At 45.1% G+C, this 23,301-nt stretch overlaps 1 protein-coding gene across 1 annotated transcript in view; it reads right to left on the reverse strand.

Annotated features, from left to right (window-relative positions):
- The window catches only part of myo5b (myosin VB), a 398,451-nt gene that overhangs the window by 210,742 nt on the left and 164,408 nt on the right, over positions 1-23,301 (reverse strand). Inside the window, exons 5-6 of the mRNA XM_068030536.1 lie at positions 14,179-14,335; positions 4,734-4,877 (exon numbers count right to left, since the gene is read on the reverse strand). Of these exons, the coding sequence (XP_067886637.1) occupies positions 4,734-4,877; positions 14,179-14,335 (301 nt within the window). The remainder of the gene's footprint in view (positions 1-4,733; positions 4,878-14,178; positions 14,336-23,301) is intronic.

The following is a 23,301-nucleotide window of genomic DNA, read 5'->3' on the forward strand; positions in this document are numbered from 1 at the left end:
AGCTTTAAACAGAGTTAACTCAGGCTCTGCTTGCAGCTGCATGTTGTTAATTAGAGAATTGGCTTTCAGGGGCTAGAGTCAGACAGTATGAAAGTGGGCCATCTTACAGTGCTGACGTCGTTTGCACTGGAGTGCTGACTTGGGGCTGCATTAGAGTGCTAAAGTGGGAGTTTTGTGACTGAGGGACTTGGGTGAGGAGGGAGCGAGGAGCTCCTTTCATTTCCTACGTGTCCTCAGAGTGAGGGGAGCCGAGAGTCTCCAAAAAGCACAGCTGACTGGTGAGTAAGTCCTGGTGGGTATCTTTCAAACTGGATTGAATTGCAAGTCATTGTTTTAGCAAGACTTAGTTGTTTTTTTAAAATTATAATAGTCTTCTAAAGTTTTTAATTTAAAGGGTTTAGTCATGGCAGGAGAGCTTAAAGCCGTGGTTTGCTTCTCTTGCTGCATGTGGGAATCTGGGAACATTTCCAGTCCCCGGGACCAGCATGTGTGCAGGAACTGTGTCCAGCTGCAGCTGCATGAAGCTCGGGTTTCAGAGCTGGAACGGCGGCTGGAAACACTGTGGAGCATCCGTGAGTCTGAGAGCATTGTGGATAGCACGTATAGAGAGGTGGTCACACCGCAGCTGAAGGGACTTGAGGAAGGAAGGGAATGGGTGACCACCAGGTAGTCCAAGAGATACAGGCAGGTAGTTCAGGAGTCCCCTGGGGTCCCACTTGCAAATCGGTATTCCATTTTGGAGGCTGATGAGGCTGGTTCCTCCAGGGAATGCGGACAGAGCCAAGCTTCTGGCACCGCAAGCAGCCTGTCTGTACAGGAAGGGGGAAAGCAAGGAACAGCAATAGTAATAGGGGATTCTATAGTCAGGGGAACAGATAGGCGCTACTGTGGCTGTCAACGTGACTCCAGGATGGTGTGTTGCCTCCCTGGTGCCAGGGTCTGGGATGTCACTGAACGGCTGCAGGGCATCCTGACTGGGAAGGGTGATGAGGCAGAGGTCACGGTACATGTTGGTACCAATGACATAGGTAGAAAGAGGGATGAGGTCTTGCATCAAGAATTCAGGGAGTTAGACAGTAGACTAAAAAGCAGGACCTCTCAGGTTGTAATCTCTGGATTACTCCCAGTGCCACATGCTAGCGAGTATAGAAATAGGAGAATAGCACAGATGAATGCGTGGCTTAAGAGTTGGTGCAGGAGGGAGGGTTTTAGATTCCCGGACCACTGGGACCGTTTCTGGGGAAGCGGGACAGTCTACATCTGCACCAGAGGGGGACTAACATCCTTGCTGGCGGGTTTGCTAGTGCTGTTGGGAAGAGTTTAAACTAATTTAGCAAGGGGTGGGGATGCAGACTCCTAGCAGAATAGGGACACAGCTAAACACAGGAAAGCGAACAAGTCAGAGGGAATTCAGCTTGTAGGACCTCATCCCTTTTTTTAACCTATGTCTTTGGTACCAATATATACCATGACAACTGGCTGCTTGCCCTCCCCTCCTCAGAAAGTTCTGGACAGATGTGCATCTTTCATTGGCAGTTAAGAGTTTATATGTGCCAGATTGCATCTTCAATGGAAGTGTTAGCACAGGCAGCTCAAAATGAGTCTAGATCATGATGTTCCTCCTGGGTCAGAGGGACTCAGTTGAAACGAGCCTGCATCAGATGATCCCTGATATTAATGGCATCTTGACGAGACCCTTGAACTCTGCATCGAGCCTGGCCACCTCCCAGTGTAGCCGGGGCACCTTGGTGTTCTGCATCTTCACCCTCAGCCTCCTCTTCCTCCTCCTTTTCCACACCCTACTCCTCCTCTGATAAGGTGTGCCCTTCCAGGGCCTCACCCTCTTCAAAGCCCACACCTCTCTGGATAGCCATGTTATGGAGAATGCAGCAGACCACACAGAGCAAGACCTTTTCAGGAGTGCATTGGAGGGCGCCACCCAACTGGTCCAGGCACCGGAACCACATCTTCAGAAGTCAGATGGCCTGCTCAATTGTTTTCCTCGTGAGTTGCTTTGCTTGTATCATCACTATCAGGCACTTGCGGCAGGGTGAGTAGCCATCTCTCCAAGGAATATACTTTGTCCCTTAGAATCCAACCATAGAGTCTGGGGGTATGGAGTGAAGAGTTGCAGCAAACAGAGCAGACAGAGTGGGGCATAGGGTATAAAAATTGGCAGTCATGCTGCAGCTGTACAGAACTTTAGTTAGGCCACACTTGGACTATTGCAAGCAATTCTTGTCGCCACACTACCAGAAAGACGTGGAGGCTTTGGAGAGGGTACAGAAGAGGTTTACCAGGATGTTGCCTGGTCTGGAGGGCATTAGCTATGAGGAGAGGTTGGATAAACTCGGATTGTTTTCACGAACGACGGAGGTGGAGGGGTGACATGATAGAGGTTTACAGAGTTATGAGCGGCATGGACAGAGTGGATAGTCAGAAGCTTTTTCCCAGGGTGTAAGAGTCAGTTACTAGGGGACATAGATTTAAGGTGAGAGGGGCAAAGTTTAGAGGGGATGTGCGAGGCAAGTTCTGTACACAGAGGGTGGTGAGTGCCTGGAACTTGCTGCCGGGGGAGGTGGTGGAAGCAGGTACAATAGCGACATTTAAGAGGTATCTTGACAAATACATGAATAGGATGGGAATAGAGGGATACGGTCCCTGGAAGTGCAGAAGGTTTTAGTTTAGGTAGGCATCAAGATCAGCACAGGCTTGGAGGGCCGAATGTCCTGTTCCTGTGCTGTACTGTTCTTTGACAAGACTAGTGGAGGATGAAAGAGTCATGGCAGCTGCCAGGAAAGCAAGTGCACACATGGTCGCAGACCAGCCAAACATTGAGAGAGTGAAAGACATTCCTGTTGATGAATCTCATTGGGCGATTACTGCATGCATTGATGGCCACATGGGTGCAATTGATGACACCCTGCACCTGGGGGAATCCAGCGATTGAGGCGAAACCCACTTCCCTCTGTGCCTGCGAGGCCGCGTCTGTCTGCAAATGAATATACTGTCCAGATCTCGCAAATAGGGCATCAGCGACCTGTGAGATGCAGTGGTATACAATCATTTGCAAAATACCACCAAGGTCCACAGCTAATCCTCAGAAGGAGACAGAAGAGAAGTAGTTCAAGGCCACAGTGACTTTGGCTACTGGCAGGGTATGGCGAGCAGTGCTGTGAGATGCGAGGTCTTTGTCGACGAGGGCACAATATCAGTGACCATTTGCCTGGAGTCAGTCTCCTGCGGCACTGGCGCTTGGGTCATCTCAAGGTAGCTCCTTCTTTGAGGTAGATTCTGTATGGCCTCTGTGTCCTTCCTGACCCTCGTCTCTCTCCTCTGTCCTCCTGATGCCCGGAGTTCTGCCCTTCCTGCAGAGGGTGTTGCTCCTCATCGCCACTGGGCTCAAAATTTGAGAGTCATGCCTCCATTGCCAGCTGCAGCCTTCCTTGTGCTCAGGTGGCCTCCCAATTGTGTTTGGCAGCCTTGCTCCTTACTCTTATGGGCCCATGATACTAAGAGGATGACAACACCCTGCAATGCCTGAGTGCTTACTACCCACTCTCCCCCCAAGCTGCACCCAGCCAATGGCACCTTTGTGCTCATGGCCGAGTCCTCCTCTGTGCCTTTCTCTCTTTCATGGGCCCAACTAATTTCCTGGGGTGGCCATTACTGACTCCGACCTGTATCCGCCTCCATTAACCTGGTTTTCCCAGACAGCGCATGTAGCCTGTGCATCCCCTCAAAATCTGAACATACCCCTTAACGAGCTTTCAATGAGGTCCTTAACAATCTTAGTTGCTGTGTTAATGGATCAGACGAGATCTTGGGGCCGCCCTTCCCCCACCCCGGTGAAACTCGCCAGTGCTGGGAACAGCATTGGGAGACCGGCATGCTGGCCTGCGCTAGTATTTTCCTTCCCTGCCCACCTCTGTTCCTGCCCTTGGCGGGACCTGAAACTTAAGCCCATAATTTTCAGCAAGAGTGAAACTACTTCATTCTAGGAACATAGGACATAGAAGCAGGAGTAGGCCATTCAGCAAGAAACATTCAATATCTTTATTTTGTTAGGCAGTTGCACTCCCACGGAGCAGTGCGGCTAAACTCTGTCTCAGTCAGTATGAAACTGGTTCTTGCTCAACCCATGGAGGTGACAGAAAGCTGACAAACATGCAGAGTAAAAAAAAAAGAAAAAAGTATGGGGGAACTAATCTGAGTGTCAGTGACATGCTTTATTTTAATGTGATGTGAAGTTTGGGGATTTTAGATTATTTAACAAAGGGAGAATTTCGGCAATTTATACTTGAATTTATAGTTAAGTTAAATTCAGTTTTTGGGAATGTGGATTAGAATTCACAACATGTTATGAATCTGGTCCTATTAAAGCATGCATTCTCGTATAAAACATCAGATTGATACAGTAAGATTCATCACACATCCCAGGGAATAAATTGTAAGCAATATATTTGAGTGGCATCAGTTATGCCAGCAAAGCTCAACCCCAGAAAGGTGCTAGCTAGTTGATTTGGCAGCTCAACTGATCAATCGCTGACAATAGAGAGCTAGAGGACAGTCAACATTCAAGTTTTTATCTTTCTGTCCGGTTACAATCGTTAGCGAGAAGGGTAAAGTCTAACAGTTGTTCCACTCATTCTCGCTTTAAAGAGAATATTCAAAAGTGGATTTGCTGTGATGTGAATGACCCAATAAATTCTATTGCAAACATGTGTACTTACCTGGAAAACCACTCTGGATTTTTCTAGCAGATAGGTTCGCATATTGGCACCAATTATGTAATATTGTCGGTCAAAACCAATTTGGATGTATTTCCCAAAGCGACTGCTGTTATCATTCCTTGTTGTTTTAGCATTGCCAATGGCCTGTTTGGAAACAAAGAAAATAAGGAATTATTATAACCTGGTAACAATGCACTAACCTGGTTGTGGTAATAAGCTCAGCATTCTAGAGAATCAACTGTGTTCCCACCAGTGCAATGGAGCTGCCTGTTGTTGTTGCAGGACACCAACCCACCTTATTGCTCTATATCACATTGGGGGAGCAAACTCCAGGATCCTTACATACTTATGTTTGATTCCTACAGTGACTTCAAAGTACCTCATTTGTTGCAAAGTACTTTGGGATGTCTGGTGGTCGTGAAAGGCACTGTATAAATACAAGTCTTTCCTTCTTTGATTGTTTGCCTTTCTTGGCAGTTCCAGTAGCTTAGCATATATCACCTTTACAGCCTTCAAATATCTCCCTGTATTTTTCCCCTACAGCCCTCAATTATATTCCTGATCAGATATTTATCCAGCACTTTTGCAAAGACGGTTAATCACACACCAATAAGATCTGATCACAATTGGGTTTCATATTTGTTGCTTTGATTCCAATCAGGTGCCTTTCGGATGCATCTCAGATTACATTCAACAGAAGTTGACTGGCTGATCCATTTCCTGTATAATCAATAACCCCAATTCTGTCCTTTTCCATCTTCGCCAACTATGATGTACATCTTTCATTTTTCATATAATCATGTACTTATTATTTTATAATTATCCACACTGAATACAAACAGACTTATTCACAATGGTAAGTTTTTAATCGTTTTTAATTTGTGTTTTTTTCAAGTTGAAAGGACAGAGTGTCAGTGGGCGAATTTTCCTGGTCCTGGGGTGGCGGGCTTGGAGGCGCTGGCAGGGTGCCGGGAAAATAGCAGGGAGCCACCTCAGGACACCTCCCCTATGTATTCCTGCTGCCAGGGAAGTTTCCCAGGATGGGCAGGAAAGTGAATAGGCTGCCCACACCACGGAGTTGGGCAGCCAATTTACATAGTTAAGGCAATCACAAGGGTATGAAGACAGAGTTGGTTAAAGTGGACTGGGAAAATAAGTTAAAAGGTTAAGACGGTAGAGCAGCAGTGGCAGACATTTAAAGAGATATTTCATAACTCTCAACAAAGATATATTCCAATGAGAAATAAAGACCATGAGAAGAATGCACCATCAGTGGCTAACTAAAGAAGTTAAGGATGGTATCAAATTGAAAGTACAATACTACAAAGATTAGTGGTAGGCCAGAAAATTGGGAAGTTTAGAAAACAACAGAGAATGACTAAAAAAAAGGAAGAAATTGGAGTATGAGATTAAACTAGCAAGAAATACAAAAACAGACAGTAAAAGCTTCTACAAATATATAAAAAGGAAGAGAGTAGCTAAAGTAAGTGTTGGTCCCTTAGAGGATGAGACTGGGGAATTGATAATGGGAAATAGGAAAATGGCAGAGACTTTGAACAAGCATTTTGTATCTGTCTTCACAGTAGAAGTCACAAAAGGCATCCTAAGAATAGTAGAAAAGCAAGAGGAAAAAAGGAGGGAGGAACTTTTTAAAAAATCACTATCACTAGAGAAAAAGTGCTAGGAAAACTAATGGGACTAAAGTCCAACAAGTCCCCTGGACCTGATGGTCTGCATCCTAGGGTCTTAAAAGGAGTGGCTGCAGAAATAGTGGATGCATTGGTTGTGATCTTCCAAATTTCTTAGATTCTGGAAAGGTCCCACCAGATTGGAAAGCTGCAAACATAACATCTCTATTCAAGAAAGGAGGGAGACAGAAAGTTGGAAACTATGGGCCCATTAGCCTAACATCTGTCTTTGAGATATTGCTAGAATCCATTAATAAGGAAGTAGTAGCCGAACATTTAGAAAATTATAGAGTCAACATGGTTTTATGAAAGGGAACTCATGGTCGATAGATTTATTGGAGTCCTTTGAGGATGTAACAAGCAAGGTGGATAAAGAGGAACCTGTAGCTGTAGTGAATTTGGATTTCCAAAAGGCATTTGATCAAAAGTTACTACACAAGATAAAAGCTCATGGTATGGGGGTAATACATTAGCATGGTTAGAGGATTAGTTAATTAACAGGAAACAGGGGGCTGCATTTTATTCTGGTAACAGGAGTCCCGGCAGCAGGCCAGAATGCAGGAGGAGAACCCGCATCAGCCCTCTGTAGCTATTTAACGGCTATCAGCCAAGTAAATGCCCGCCGTCGGGGACGCTGTCCCTTTAAGGGACGAGCTCCAGCCTCCAAGAGCTGCCAGCCAATCAGAAGGCCAGTGGCTCTGCAATAACAGCAGCACCAGTGGAAGCAGTGGTCACTACTGGTTATTGGAGAGAGGAAAAGATGCCAGGAGAGGTGACTGGCATCGGGGTTGCCAGGGCCATTCAGGCAGTGTTGGTGAGGGTGGAGGGGAGGCCTCCCCAGGGTCATGGCAATAACCTCTGGGAGGGTCTTCTGGGGACCCTGGGTTGCCCTCAATGGAGGGACCCCCTCCCACCCCACCCACCCCCCACAGACCCCACTAGGGGACCACCAGATTTTACCTATCAGCATCTCCCCACAGTACCAGGCTCCTCCGCCTTCAATAAAATTGGTGGAGGTGGGAAGAGGCCCTTAAGTGGTCATTAATTCGCCAATCATGGGTCTCAATTGGCCTGGAGCAGGAAGGCTGTCCACGGCCTCCCCTGCCCCAGACAAAATGGCGGTGAGCCTGAACAAATCAGGAACGGCACCCACTGCTATTTTGTTTGCCCCCCACTCCCCTGTCTCGGTGCCTGTCTCTAAGGGTAGCATAAAATCTTATCCAGAGTCAGGATAAATCGGGCATTTTCAGTTTACCAAACTGTAACTAGTGTCGCAGGGATCAGTACCGGGCCTTCAACTAATAACAATCTACATTAATGATTTGATGAAGGGACTGGTGTATTGTAGCCAAATTTGCTAACAATATAAGGATAGGTAGGAGGTAAAGCTGTGAGGAGGTCTCAAAGGGTGGAATTTTCTGCTCACCCCACGGCAGGTTTGGAGACGGGGGAGAACATAAAATAGCCTCTACTGAAATTTAGTCCAGGGTAGGAAGGCCTGTGATCGGCCTTCCCATCCCACTGCCAATTGTGGTGCTTAACTGGGTAATCAACCCCCAATTAAGGGCCTCCTCCTGCCACAGCTACAATTACCATGCAGCAGGTGGCCCTGTTGCTACATGGGTAGCACGGCATGAAAATCTGTGCAGACTGCTTCCCATGGGGAGGGGGCCTCGTTCAAAGGCACTTAGCGCCTGAACGACGGACCCGGCATCGGGGTGGGCGTGGGTGCCACTACCCCGCCACACGAGACCCGCCCTGACCTACCTCAAGCCTGGTTCCAGCGCAGCTCCTTGATGTCTGGTCGCTGCAGCCACAGCAGCAGCCACCTCCTCTGTGGTAGCACTCTCACTGGCCGGCAGCTCTGCACTGCCGGGACTTCCGGCGACGGGGTCCTCAATTCTATGGAACGCCCGCCGCTGTCCAGTTAAGTGCCTGATTGGCACTAAATTCGGCGGGCTTTCCAGACAAGAGGCAACGCGGGGATCTCTGCATTGGTTTCCCCTGACATCGAGACCCCCGCCACCTGCATAAAATTCCCCCCAAAGAGTCTGAAAAGGGATATAGATAGTTTAAGTGAGTGGGCAAAAATTTGGCAGATGGAGTATAACATGGAAAAATGTGAGATTGCCCACTTTGGCAGGAAGAATAGAAAAGCAGAATATTATTTAAATGGAGAGAGACTGCAGTATAAAGGTCTCCTTGTACAGGAATCACAAAATGTCAGCATGCAGGTACAGCAAGTAATTAGGAAGGCAAATGGAATGTTGACATTTATTGCAAGGGGGATGGAGTATTAAAGAAGGTAAGTCTTGCTACAACTGTACAGGCCATTGGTGAGACCACACCTAGAGTACAGTGTACAGTTTTGGTTACCTTATTTAAGGAGGGATATACTTGCAGTGGAAGCATTTCAGAGAAGGTTCACTAGGCTGATTCCTGGGATGAAGGGGTTGTCTTATGGGGAAAGATTGAGCAGGTTGGGCCTATACTCATCGGCTATTGGGAGATTGAGAGGTGATCTTACTGAAATATATTAGGCTCTGAGGCGGCTTGATCGGATAGATGCTGAGACGATGTTTCCCCTCATGAGGCAATCTGGAACTCGGGGGGCATTGTTTCAAAATAAGGAGATGAGGAAGAATTTCTTCCCTCAGAGGGTTGTTTATCTTTGGAATTCTCTACCCCAGAGAGTAGTGGAAGCTGAGTCATTGAATATATTCAAGGCTGAGTTAAGACAGATTTTTGATCTACCAGGGAGTAAAATGGTTATGCGGACAGGAAGGAAAGTGGAGTTCAGGCCACAATCAGATCAGCCATGATCTTATTGATAGGTGGAGCAAACGCAAGGGCCAAAATGGCTGACTCCTGCTCCTTTCTGTATGTTAAGGCCCCAATTAACGGTGATTTTGCAGTTGGCAGAGCACGCCCTGCCTGTGGCAATCTGGGGGCCTTCAGAGCCCACAGCTCAATCCCCCAAACAGGGGGCCATGGGCAGGAAAGACCACCACACCACACCCACCCCAGCCCCAACAAGTCATTGGGAGGGGTGACCCCTCCAATCCAAAGGGCCTACCAGCTTCCCCCTGCCCTCGATATCTCCTACCTACCTCAGCAGTGCCCACCTCCTGATGGGACTGCCGAGGCTTTGGAGCTGCCGACCCTCTTTCAGCCAGCAGCATCAGGAGCCCGCCTGTCATCCTTAATAGGACAGCAACGGCGCAGGCAGCCAATTAAGAGGCCAACTCTGGGAATATTGTTCTGCTGGTCTGCCAGCAAGCGTGGGCTCAAGACCCCTATTTGGTTACGATATCGTGGTCCTGAAGTCTGCGGGAAAATCCTGCCCATTGTCTGAGCCATTCACTAAGTTTGGAAGAAAGTATAATATTAAATCTTAAGCTCTCTCTTGATGTGTTGCAACAGATGCTCTCAAAGAAATCAATGAAAACAATGCCCCAGAATTTGCAGGGTTTTTGCAGTCAGATTCAGTGCAAGTGCAGCTTACTACGGAAATCATGAAGTTGCGGCCTGTCATTCACTGTTCAGCCACAGACTGCACTGTGAACCAGCACCACCACACCCCACGCACCTGCCCACCACCCACCTCCTCGAGCTGACAGTCATCACAATCAATTGATCTGGCGAGAATTTCCCCTTTACTGCTCTGTTACTATCAGAAACCCCATAAAAAGTTAAGCCTTGTTCAGTGAGGTATAATTGGGTTGTTAGCAGCAATCTGAGTAATAACTAGTGCTGAACAACCAATGTGGCCCTGAAAAAACAGTGGAATGTTGTTACATTTTTTCATTATGATTAATTACTAGATTTTTCTACACTAGATTTTTCAACTAGTTAATTTTTTTTAATAGTTAGCTCATGATATTTCAGCTTCTACCTTAACCCCATATTTCTCTGTAAAATGTTTAAAAAGTGATTTGATTATTATTGCATTTCATGACCTGGTTGGCTGTCTGTGACAATTCTTAATATAATTGGCTGGTTAGACAACTTGATGACATCATGCTACTCAACATCAAGAATCCGCATTAAACAATACTACAATCAATTGCGCAGAGTGAGGTAAAGTTCTTGCCAGAGATCGCCATATTTTGGACTTTGTTACCACTGGAAATGACTCGGACACTTTCCTCTCGTCGTGAGTTACAGAAAACAGTAGGTCACTGTCAATTTGGTTTTACCTGAGCTAATACAGAGGATATGATGATGGAAGGAGAGAATGAGAAATGGAAAATACAGCAAAAAACTAATCAAGAAACCGAGATTAGAAAGACAAAAAATAGAAATGCTGAAAAACCAAAAATGACATAGATCCATGTTCCCTTAAAATATTGATATCAATTTAATAACAGCTTACTGATCACTGAAGGTTTGGTAACCAAGGATACAATGCCAATAATATGCCCAACATGTGTACCAGCTAGTCAGCTTTCAGATAAATGCTGATGACATCAAGCTCTACTCATCTACCAACTCTCCCAACCCTGCACTGCCTCTGTGTTGTCAGACTGATTGTCCAACATCCAGTCTTGGCTGAGCTGCAATTTCCTCCAACTAAACATTGAAAAGACTGAAGCCATCATCCTGAGCCCTCACCACAAACTCCATATGCTCTCAACTGATTGCATCCACTTCCTGGTCATTGTGTTAGGGTGCAGCTGAGAGATTACAGTCTCCAATTCAACCATGATCAAGTTTCTGACCTTATTTTCTCCATCAAAAAGACCGCACGCTGCCATCTCTGTAACATCAACACTCTTACCTTAGCCCATCTGCCAGGATCTCTACTCTTTACAACCAGTTTCTGCTATCTGCCACTGAAATCCTCAATTATGCTTTGTCACCTCCAAACTCTAATCCAATGTTCTTCGTACCAGTACACCTTCCTCCATAAATTTCAGCTCATCTAAAACTCTGCTGCCTATATGCAATCCCCACTCTCCTTTCTAACCTGGATAAGATCCCACTCCACCACAGTCTCCAATTTAAAATTCTCATTCCTTTATGGTTTGTCCTTTTCCTATCTCTAGCCTCCAACCCCACACAACTACCAAACCCACCACTGCCCCCTCTCCCAAACTCTCCATTTTTCTGACTCTAGCCTTTTGTGCATTCCCCCATCCCATTACTAGCCATCATCTGGAATTCGCTCTGCCTGTCCACTTCTCTTTATGGTCATCCCTCCTAGTATCGCCATCATTGCCTCAGCATCCATTTTTATCTGATTACGCTTCTGTGAAGCGCCTTGGAATTATATTTTTAAACATTAAAGGCTCTATATAAATGCATGTTGCTGTTATTCTTGTAACAATAATCTCTGCTCTTTACAACCAGTTGGGCCATTTCTTAAACTAACAATTGGAGAAATAGGAGAAATGTGAAATGTAGGATTTGCTGTACAAACCAAACACAGTTCATATTCCAGTCTGGTTACATACGAACTAGGAGCAGGAGTAGGCTATTCAGCCCCTCGAGGCTGCTCCGCCATTCTATAAGATCACGGCTGATCTGTTTGTGGACTCAACTCCACTTTTCTGCCTACCCCCAATACCCTTTGACTCCCTTGTTTGTCAAGAATCTATCTACGTCTGCCTTAGAAACATTCAATGACTCTGCCTCCACCAGTCTCCAGGGAAGAGAGTTCCACAGACTCACAACCCTCTGAGAAACATTTTTCTTCATTTCTATCTTAAGTGGGAGACCCCTTATTTTTAAACTGTGTCCCCTACTTTTGGTCTCTCCCACAAGGGGAAGCATCCTTTCAACATCCAACCTGTCCAGTCCCCTCAGGATCTTATGTGTTCCAATAAGATCACCTCTCATCCGTCTAAACTCCAATGAATACAGGCCCAACCTGTCCAATCTTTCCTCATAAGACAACCCTCTCATCTCAGAAATCAGTCAAGTGAACCTTCTCTGAACTGCTTCCAATGCAATTATATCCTTTCTTAAATAAGGAGACCAAAACTGTATACAATACTGTATACAACACTACTTGTACACAATACTCCCTGTGTCTTAAACTTTCTATGATTCTATGTGGTCTCACCAATCCCCCGTACAAATGTAGCAAAACATCTCTACTTTTATATTCCACTCCCCTTGCAATAAACAACATGGCATTTGCTTTCTTAATCACTTGCTGAACCTACCATCCATAGGTTCCCCTTTATCCACGTTACTTGTTACTTCCTCAAAGAACTCTAATAAATTAGTCAAACACGATTTCTTCTTCACAAAACCATGTTGCCTCTGCCTGATTGCATTGAGATTTTCTATTTGACCTGCTATAACCTCCTTAATAATAGATTCCAGCATTTTCCCTATGACAGATGTTACGCTAACTGGCCTGTAGTTTCCTGCTTTCTGTCTTCCTCCTTTCTTGAACAGCAAAGTTACATTCCCTATTTTTCAATCTGATCGGACTTTTCCAGATCTAGAGAATTGTGGAAAATTAAAATCAATGCATCCACTATCTCAGCAGCCACTTCTTTCAAGACCCTAGGATGAAGTCCATCAGGACCTGGCGACTTGTCAGCTTTTAGTTCTAATAATTTTCTCAGTACCCTTTCCCTGGTGATGGTAATTATTTTAAGTTCCTCCCTTCCTTTCAACTCTTGATTCACAATTATTTCTGTGATGTTATTTGTATCCTCTACAGTGAAGACAAATGCAAACAATCTGTTCAATTCCTCCGCCATTTCCTTGTTTTCCATTACTAACTCCCCAGACTCTCTCTCTGGAAGACCAACGCTCACTTATTCTTCCTTTTTAAATACCTGTAGAAACTCTTAATATCCATTTTTATATTTCTAGCCAGCTTTCTCTCGTACTTTCATTTCTTTCTCCTCATTATTCTTTTAGTCATTCTTTTGTTTTTTGTATTTTGTTCAATCTTCTGACCTGCCACTACTCTTCGCTGAATTGTATGCTTTTTCTTTCAATTAAATACTATCTTTAACTTCCTTAGTTAGCCACGAATGGTGCACCCTTCCCCTAGAGTGTCTTTCTTTCTCACTGGAATGTATCTTTGCTGAGTTATGAAATATCTCCTTAAATGTCTTCCACTGTATCTCTACTGACCTATCCCTTAACCTAACTTCCCAGTTTACATTAGCCAGCTCTGTCTTCAAACCCTCATAAGTAGTCTTATTTAAGTTTAAAACACGAGTCTTAGATCCACTGTTCTCACCGTCAAACTGCATGCGAAATTCAATCATGCTGTAATCACTGCAACCTAAGGGTGCCTTTACGATGAGGTCTTTAATTAATTCTGGTCTTCCCCATGAACAGGAATACCATAAAGCAGTACCTCAAATGGTATCTTGACCCACGTCAAACAGGAACATCAAATGGGAATGTGTTGTGCTGGAGTAACGGAATATAACTGTGCAACTCCCATGTGATAAGATACCATTCCTATGTATTCTATCATAGAGAAGTACCAAGCAGAATCCAGGCAGTTCATCACAAGGAAAGAGGAACAAATCAGAAGGGAAAATAATCCAGGAGCCACTTTTTCACATCTACTAGTCTCATAGTTCTATTTTTGAGTGGAACTGTGGAGAAGCCCAGGAGCAAATTGCCCATCTACTTTTGTGATTATGGATTGTCCATAATAGAAGGCGGCTGTGATGGATGAAAGGAAAGAAATTACTTTCTAATAAATACCTCATGGTAACTAGATCAACAAAGGTTTACCTTTCCTAATATTGCGATTGAGAAAATAGCTTACTTACCTCCATAATTGGACTTGAAGCCAGCACTTTCTCTTCTACATTTGTTTCACTGGCTGACCCACCAACAGTGGCAAAATATCGCATAGCATACTTAGCAGACACTGTCTTTCCAGCTCCAGACTCTCCACTTACAATAATGGATTGATTCTTCTCGTCTCTGAGGAATAGAAAGAAAATCAAACACAGCTTAGATTTGTCCCTCTCCATCACAATCTTCTCTATCCCTATTTTATCAAAACTGCAATCATTGCTCCTTTTAACTTTCCTCTGTTGTTCCCTTTAAGCTCCAGCTCCGCCACTCAACATATTCTTGCCCCTAGCTGCACCGAGGGAACCAGAATCATTCACAAAGCATTCAATCATCTCCTTGATGCCTTAACTTTCCTACTGCTGATGTGCAGGTGCATTATTGCTAATGCCATTTCCATCAGTGGAGAGCTACATTTTTGCACATTTTGTGATCTGTCGTTAGAATAACAGACTCCTATTGTAGCCTGTTAAATGTCAATTCAGTCCATCGCATCATGACACTATTATATGCCCAGTCCTACATCTATCACAATGCTCTGAGCACGTGGGCCTGGAAGCAAGCATAAATGAGGGCAGCAGCACACAGATCAGTTTGGTCTCATTCGCCTATCATGAAGACTAAAAGATAACAGCACAACATTTCCACAGACCTCTCCTGATCTCCCGCTGTAATTTTGACAGAACGTTGGCAGAAACCCTGTAGAAACAGTAGTTAAAACTGCTTCTCCAGGGCTTCTGCCAAACTTCAGCCAAAGTTAAAGTGGGAGATGGGGATCAGCACTGTGGAAATTCCAAGTGAAAAGCACATCATTTCGAGCTGTAATTAAACCAATCCAATTAAACCAATAATTAAACCAAATGCTCATTCTGCTCTTTCATAAAGCTGCTAATCAGTACAAGGGTATTAACCAGTCAAGACCCTCAGGAATGGGAATACAGCTAAAAACATGTTTTCCAAACAAGAGTGAAACACTTCATGAGTTATGCCCTGTTTAGCAGCAAGAGTGCAGTCCCTCTGGGGCTAATAGTGGGGACAAACAGTCCTGAAGATACATATGTAAACAACACAAAGATTTCCTGTAAAATAAATAATTGGACTGATAATTAGCATCACCTCGTCACTACTGCTGGATTTTCCAAGTCATCTTTCCTGTGCCATTTAACGTTGGTGGTCCAGGGCGCCGGCCCTTGAACTAAACTAAAACTTGCATTCTACGAAATTGTCACATAATCCTACAATGTTATAAGTACAAATTTTCCCAGCCCCCACACTTATGTGAAATTTGCATTGATATTTTGAGGTAATCATATAACTAGGTGAATAATCACATTTTACAAGAGTGCAATGTTGCATACTTCTTTTTTCCAAAAATACGCTTTATTCATTAAAATCTGTTAAAAAAAAATGCATTACAAAACAGTTCAAAACGGTACCAAGTTGACATTCCAAAAAGTTGAAAGGAAATCAGTTTTCTTTGATACAGGAGTGAGTTGCCTCACAACCCTTCCATTCCATTTTACATACCATGTACATTTTACAGCAAACCCATATTTGGTGCATACAGCCAAAGGGGTTTCCCATGGGTGCAGCCCCTCAGTTCACTTTGGTGGGAGGACCTTCCACAGTGGTCTTTCCCCATTGTGCCTTTGCAGCAGCTGCCCCAAGCTTTAGTGTGTCTCTCAGTACGTAGTCCTGGACTTTGGAACGTGCCAGTCTGCAACACAAGGCCGTGGACAACTCTTTTCGATGGAAGACCAGCAAGGTTTAGGCAGACCAAACAGCGTCTTTCACTGAATTCATGGTCCTCCAGCAGCAGTTGATGTTTATCTTGGTGTGCGGCCCTGGGAACAGCCCGTAGAGAACAGCCTCCTGTGTTACAGAGCTGCTTGGGATGAACCTCGACAAAAACCACTGCATCTCTTTCCACACCTTCTTTGCAAAGACACATTCCAGAAGGAGGTGGGCAACTGTCTCTTCCCCACTGCAGCCACTTCGACGGCAGCGTGTGGAGGGGGCAAGACTCCGGGCGTGCAGGAAGGATCTGATGAGCAGGGCCCTTCTCACCACCAGCCAAGCCACGTCTTGGTGCTTGTTTGAAAGTTCTGGTGATGAGGAATTCTGCCAAATGACTTTGGCAGTCTGCTCGGGGAACCATCCGACCGGATCCACCATCTCCTTTTCCCGTAAGGCCTTGAAGACATTCCGTGCAGACCATGCCTGATGGATTGGTGGTCAAAGGTGTTTTCCCACAGAAACTTTCCCATGAAGGATAGGTGGTATGGCACGGTCCAACTGGATGAAGCGCTCTGCAGCAATGTAACCAGACTCATCCTTCGCAACACTGGGGACAGATAGAACCTCAGCACGTAGCGACACTTGGTGTTTGTGTACTGGGGCTCTATGCACAGCTTGATGCAGCCGCACACAAAGGTGGTCATCAGGATGAGGGCGACGTTGGGTGCATTTTTCCCGCCCTTATCCAGAGGTTTGAACATCGTGTCCCTCCGGATCCAGTCCATTTTGGATCTCCAGATAAAGCGGAAAATGGCTCGGGTGACAGCCACGGCGCAGGAGTGGGGTATGGGCCAGATTTGCGCCACATACAGCAACGAGCGCCTTGCACCTTATGACCTGGTTCTTACCCACAATGGAGAGAGATCACTGCTCCCACATGCTCAGTTTGTGGTGTACCCTGGCTACTCGCTCCTTCCAGGTTTTGGCGCATGCCCCAGCCCTTCCGAACCATATCCCCAGCACCTTCAGGTAGTCTGACCTGACGGTGAAGGGGACAATTCCCAAAGAACATGGCCTCACTCTTGCCGTGGCTGACTTTGGCTCCCAAGGCCATTTCGAACTGATCGCAGGTGCTCATCAGTCTGCGAACGGACAGCGGATCGGAGCAGAAGATGGCGACGTCGTCCATGTACAGGGAGGTTTTTACCTGAGTGCCTCCGCTGCCTGGGATTGTCACCCCTCTTATTCCCGCATCCTTCCTAATGGACTCAGCAAAGTGTTCGATACAGCAAACAAACTAGACAGGGGAGAGAGGACAGCCCTGTCTGACTCCAGATTGGATCAGGAAACATTCTGATTCCCACCCATTGATTGAGACTGCACTACTGATGTTTGTGTAGAGCAGTTTGATCCAATTGCAGACTCCCTCCTCAAACCCCATTTTGGAGAGCACGTCCATCATGTAGGTGTGTGATATCCTGTCAAAAGCCTTCTCCTGGTCCAAGCTGATGAGGCAGGTGTCCACCCTCCTGTCCCGTACAAAGGCGATCGTATCCCTGAGTAGCACGAGACTATCAGACATCTTCCTGCCGGGTACAGTGCAGGTCTGGTCAGGGTGAATCACCAACTCCAGAGCAGACTTGAGCCGACTGACAATGACTTTGGACAGAATCTTGTAGTCAACATTAAGTAGTGAGATGGGTCACCAATTTCTGATTTCCGTCCTCTTCCCCTTCCGCTTGTAGATGAGTGTGATGATGCCTTTCCTCATGGATTCTGACATGCTGCCAGCCAGAAGCACACGCTCGTATACTTCTTGCAGGTTTGGGCCAACCCAGTCCCACAGAGCCGAATACATTTCAACCAGTAAGCTGTCGCTTCCGGGAGTTTTACTCATCTCGAAGGACCTGACTGCGTTTGTCAGCTCATTCAGAATTAGCAATTTGTCCAGTCTCTCCCTCATGCGGTCATCTAAGACCTCCATGATAGATGACAGGAAGGACTGGGAAGCAGTGCTGTCCGTTGGCTTCACGTCGTACAGCCTAGTATAAAAGGATTTGCTGATCCTTCGTATGTCACACTGCGAAGATGTTACCGAGCCATTCTCTTCCTTCAGGCTGCTGATCACAGAGCTCTCTCTGTGTACCTTTTGGAAGAAGTAACGCGAGCACGTCTTATCCTGCACAACGGAGCGGACTCACGACCGGACGATGATCTTGGAGACCTCCGTGGCAAAGAGCGAGGCCTGCTGGCTCTTCACCTCTTGGAGATCCTCCTTGACCTCGACCCCCATCGACTGCAGCCGGAGCAGATTTTGCATTCTTTTCTTGAGTTGGGACATTTCCCTCTGTCGCTCTTGCCCTCTGAACACCTTTGAAGATAAAGAACCTCTTGATGTTCTCCTTGATTGCCTCCCACCAGTGAACTGAAGACTCAAGGAGGCGTTTCACGGTTCTCCAACCTTTGTAATCCCTTTTGAGTTCCTCAATGTTCTCTGGGGTTAGCAGTGTAGCATTGAGCTTCCATGTCCCCCTGCCAACCTGTTGGTCATCCTCTAAGTGACAGTTGGCCAGTAAGAGGCAATGGTCAGAGAAGAACACCAGCTTGATGTCGGTGGATCTGACTGTGACAGCACGGGACACAAACAGGAAGTCAATCCTGGAACGGGCAGACCCATCTGATCTTGACCAGGTGTATCTACCCTGCACTCCGTGTGCAGATTTGCTGAAGACATTGTGCAACTTGGCATCTTTTACTGTTTCCATAGGGAATCTGGACGTAGCTCCAGGTTGCTGTCGTCACTGCCGGATCGCCCAGCTGCATCGATGATGCAGTTGAAGTCACGGCCTAGAATGTTGCATACACAGGTGCCATTTTGTTCAGTGGTCGCACCCAACTCTGAGTCAGAAGGCTGTAGGATCAAGGAACTTTAAATCTATGCTGACATTTCATTGTAATACTGGCCGCAAAAGATCCTATGGCACTATTCAAAGAAGAGTGGAACAGTTCTCTCTATTCTCCCAATATCTTGCCTAACATTCATCTCTTGAGCAACACCGCCAAAAATAGACTAATTGGGCATTTATTTCATTGTTGTTCACAAATTGGCTGGCACGGTTACCTGCATAATAACAATGAATACATTTCAAATAATTCATTGGATGCAAAGTGCTTTGGGATATTGTGAAAAGTGCTATGTAAATTAGTTGTTCTTCTCTTCACAGAGTACATCATGACTAAACGATACCTATGGGAGGAATATATTACATCACATCAGACCATTTGTCTTGGGAGCAATGCAGTTTGTTTGGCCTTAAAATTTGGTGCATGTATAAGGGATAGTGATAAGGAGTCCTAAGTTGGCAATTCTGTTGGTATGGGTTGATGTTCATCATGGCTGCTCTGTACATCGCTGCACTGAGGGAGTGGTTTGTGTCAGGTGAATCTCCAAGATTAGGACCCAGAACAACTGATACTTCCCCAATTCCACACAGAGTCCAAACATTACTCACTGCAATTGGTAGATATTGTGCATGCATATGGTTTGGGTAGGGTTGCACTCTGCCAGACAGTGAGGAAGCAGTCACATTCCTGGTTGAAGATGTGTAGTGGAGTTCTCTGTTATGACCTGATCAACAGCTCTCTCTCAACCAACATCACCAGAACGGTTTAATTGGCCACTTGTCTCCTTGCTGTTTGTTGGACCTTGCTGTGTGCAATTTGGCTACTGGATTTCCCTCTATTACAACAGAAATTACACTTCTAAAGTACATCACTGATTGCGATACACTTTGGAACAGCCTGAAGTCGTGGAAATCACTATATAATATGCACTATATAATATAAATGCAAGTTCTTTCTTCATGGGCAACAAATATTGCGCACATAAAGAAACACCAGCTTATAGGGACTGAGTGGTCAATTACACGAGCAGTCCTTGACACTCATAAAATATGTGACTATAGCTCCAGAAACATTATCTCCTGCATCTGTAAATAGCTCAGAATATATCATCCTCCGCTCTGGTTGATGCCCAAATTCAATCAGCTTGAAATATCAAGTCAACAGGCAAGTGATTGCAAGATATTCTAAAACAAATCCACATATGAAGACTTAAGGGAGCAGTTTTCACTTCTGTTAAAAACAATTCAAATATCTCATGCATCCCAGTCAGTACACTATCTTACTTAGCCATGCACTTCCATCTGACTTGCTTGGTGTTTCTTTACTGCCCTTCCCTTTTGTTATCTTTTGCCCTGCCCCGCTTTATTTGCTTAAAACCCGTTACATTTCTAACCTTTGCCGGTTCTGATGAAAGGTCACTGACCTGCACTGTTAACTCTGCAGATGCTGCCAGACCTGCTGAGTATTTCCAGCACTTTTGTTTTTATTTTTTTTATTTTTTTTTTTTTTAAAAGGACCTCACAGGTAGTAATCTTCCTGAGCCATGTGCTAACTGGCATAGGGATAGGCAGATCAGGAAGGTGAATGCATTGCTGAAAGACTGGTGTGGAAAGGAGAGGTTCCATTTCATGGGAAACTGGCACCAGTACTGGGACAGGAAGGAGTTGTAGTGTGCAGATGGGCTCCACCTGAACTGGAGTGAGGCGAATTTCCTAGTGGAAAGGATAAACAGGGCTATTGATAGGTCTCTGTGTAATTTCTTCTCAGAATTTAACCTTTGGAACCCAGGTATCGCGCAGGTAAATCTACGCTGCACTCCCTCCAAGGCCACTATATCGTTAAATATGCGTGGCGCATAAGCATGGATCTGTTGAGCCTGTTTCCGCATTGTAAACACTATGTAAGCACATCACAAGGATGCAAATGGCTGGCAGAGGTGAAAACTTTGCAAATATTATCTTTTTCAAATGATTTCCCTCAGAGTGGTTCAACCAGTTTGTGCCAGAATTTAAATATGAGCTTAATGCAGCCTCTCAACATGGCCAACAGTAAATAGAAATAAGATGGGCAGAAAGAGACATGTTGCAATGAAGTAACACAACTCCCACGACTCCTCGCCCACCCTCCTGATATCTAACCTGGATCTATGCTGATATAACTTGTCTGCATAGTCCCACATTTTTCCTAACCTATCTAATTTAAATAACATCTGCACAGTCTAAGCCCTCTATTATTTTAGATACTTCAATGTAGTCTCTGGAAAGCCGATATTGTTTTAAAGTAAGAAGGCCCAGCTCCCTGAGACTATCATGAAAGTCAAAAGTTTTTTTTTTTTTTTTAAAAGAGATATTCATCTAGTGGCCTTCCTCGAAACAGTTTTCAGGGCCTCTATTCTCTCCCAGAGACAGAGATAGCAGAGACAGAACCAGACATAGATGGAGTCTAAACAAAGTTTTGTGCAAGGACAGCATGATGCTCTTTGTTTTGTATGGTATTGTCCTAGCTATACATCCTAACCCTAAATCTTCTTTCAATATAATCTCATGTCACTGGTCATGGACCTTTAGAGAATTATGCACTCTAACATCCAGGTGTCTCTTCCTTTCAACAGATTTTAATTCAGAGCCCAGCATGGGATACACAAATTACATATACCCACATGCATAATACAACATTTATCTGCATTAAACGTCATCTGCCTGATGCGGACTCGACTAAAAGAAAAAGTTCTCCTCAAGGCTTCTGACACTAGCATAGATCTTTGTGTCATCTGCAAACTTGCAGACAGTAGTGCCAACTCTTCATCCAGATCACTGATTTAAATTGTGAAGAGCAATAGTGTTAACACTAATCCCTGGAGGGCTCCACTAGTACTGCAAATACAAAACTCATTTTTACAAACATCAACAGAATCATTACAGTGCAGAAGGAGGCTATTTGGACCATCATGTCCACACTGGCTCTCTGAAAGAGCAATTCCCTCAGTCCCATTCCCCTGCCTTCTCCCCATAACCCTGCACATTCTTCCTTTTCATATAACTGTCTAGTTCCCTTCTGAATTCAACTGAACCTGCCTCCACCACATTCTCAGGCAGCGCATTCCAGACCCTAACCACTCGCTGCGTGAAAAAGTTTTTCCTCATGTCGCTTTTGCTTCTCTTACCAAATAGAAATTACAGATCTGGGTTCTGCCAGAAGTTGAGAATATTAAACAAATTTTGCATTTTCCTGCAACAATATATTTTTAAGCAGTTACTAATAATGAAGCATTAGAAACATAGGAAGTATGGGCCATTCAGCCCTTGAGTAGGCTCCGCTATTCAATTAGATCATGGCTGATAAACCCTTATTTACCCTTAGTTCCATATCCCTTACACACTTACCTAACAAAAATCTATTAATCACTGTTCTGCAATTTTCACTTGACTTAACCTCTGCAGCTTTTTGGGGAAAGAGAGTTACAGATTTTAACTACCCTTTGTGTGAAGATGTGCTTCCTGAAATCACCCTTCAACAGCCTAGCTCTAATTTTGTGGTTTTGAACTCCTTCACCATGGAAAATAGTTTCCCTATTTACCCGATCAAATCCTGTAATTATCTTAAACAGCTCAATTAGATCATCCTTTAATCATCTATACTCAAGGTAATAAAAGCCAATGCAACCTGTCCCTTTTAACCCCAGTATCATAGGAACAGGAGTAGGCCATTTAGCTCCTCAAGCCTGCTCTGCCATTTAATGAACTAACAGCTGATCTGAGACCTTACTCCATGGGCAGGATTTTTAATTGTTTTGAGACGTGGGTTTGGGGGCACATAAACTAGCCCCTTGTGTCGGCGTGCCAGTTTTCCGATGCAGAACCAGCAAGCTCCGAGTTTAAAAGGCTCCGCCAAGAGCTGGAAGAGCCAACGTGCCCGATGTCGCTAAAGGCCAGTTAGCCACTTGTCAACTCGTTAAGGGCCAGAATTTAATTTTTATTTGACGGCACGGGATCCACGCAGGGCCCAAACCACAGCAGGGAAGAGGAGGTTTAAACCAAGTGGGAAGCCACTCAGAGGCGCAGGACAGCAGAAGGAGGCTACATCAAAGAAGGAAGGCTTAGAAAAGGCCCTCAGTTACAGGAAACCAGTTGCAAAGAGTCTACAGACTTATCTGTCATCTCTCTTCATTGTTGGCAAAGCCAGTTACGAGGGGGCCTCTTTGTGGCAGGGGGACGGAATTGACTGGTCCCTCTGCTTACAGGTCTCATGGGTTCATGAGAGAGGCCTTAGGAAGACTGCGCATTCAAGTGGAAAGGAAGGAAGGACATTAAAGAACATGGCATTTAGCTACAATAAAAACAGAAAATGCTGGAAATACTCAACAGGTCTGGCAGCATCTGTGGAGAAAAAAAACAGAGTTAACGTTTCAGATCAGTGAGCTTTCATCAAAACTGGCAAAAGTTAGAAATGTAACA

This window comes from Heterodontus francisci, chromosome 1 (genome assembly GCF_036365525.1).
Source record: "Heterodontus francisci isolate sHetFra1 chromosome 1, sHetFra1.hap1, whole genome shotgun sequence".
NCBI classification, from domain to species: Eukaryota; Metazoa; Chordata; class Chondrichthyes; order Heterodontiformes; family Heterodontidae; genus Heterodontus; species Heterodontus francisci.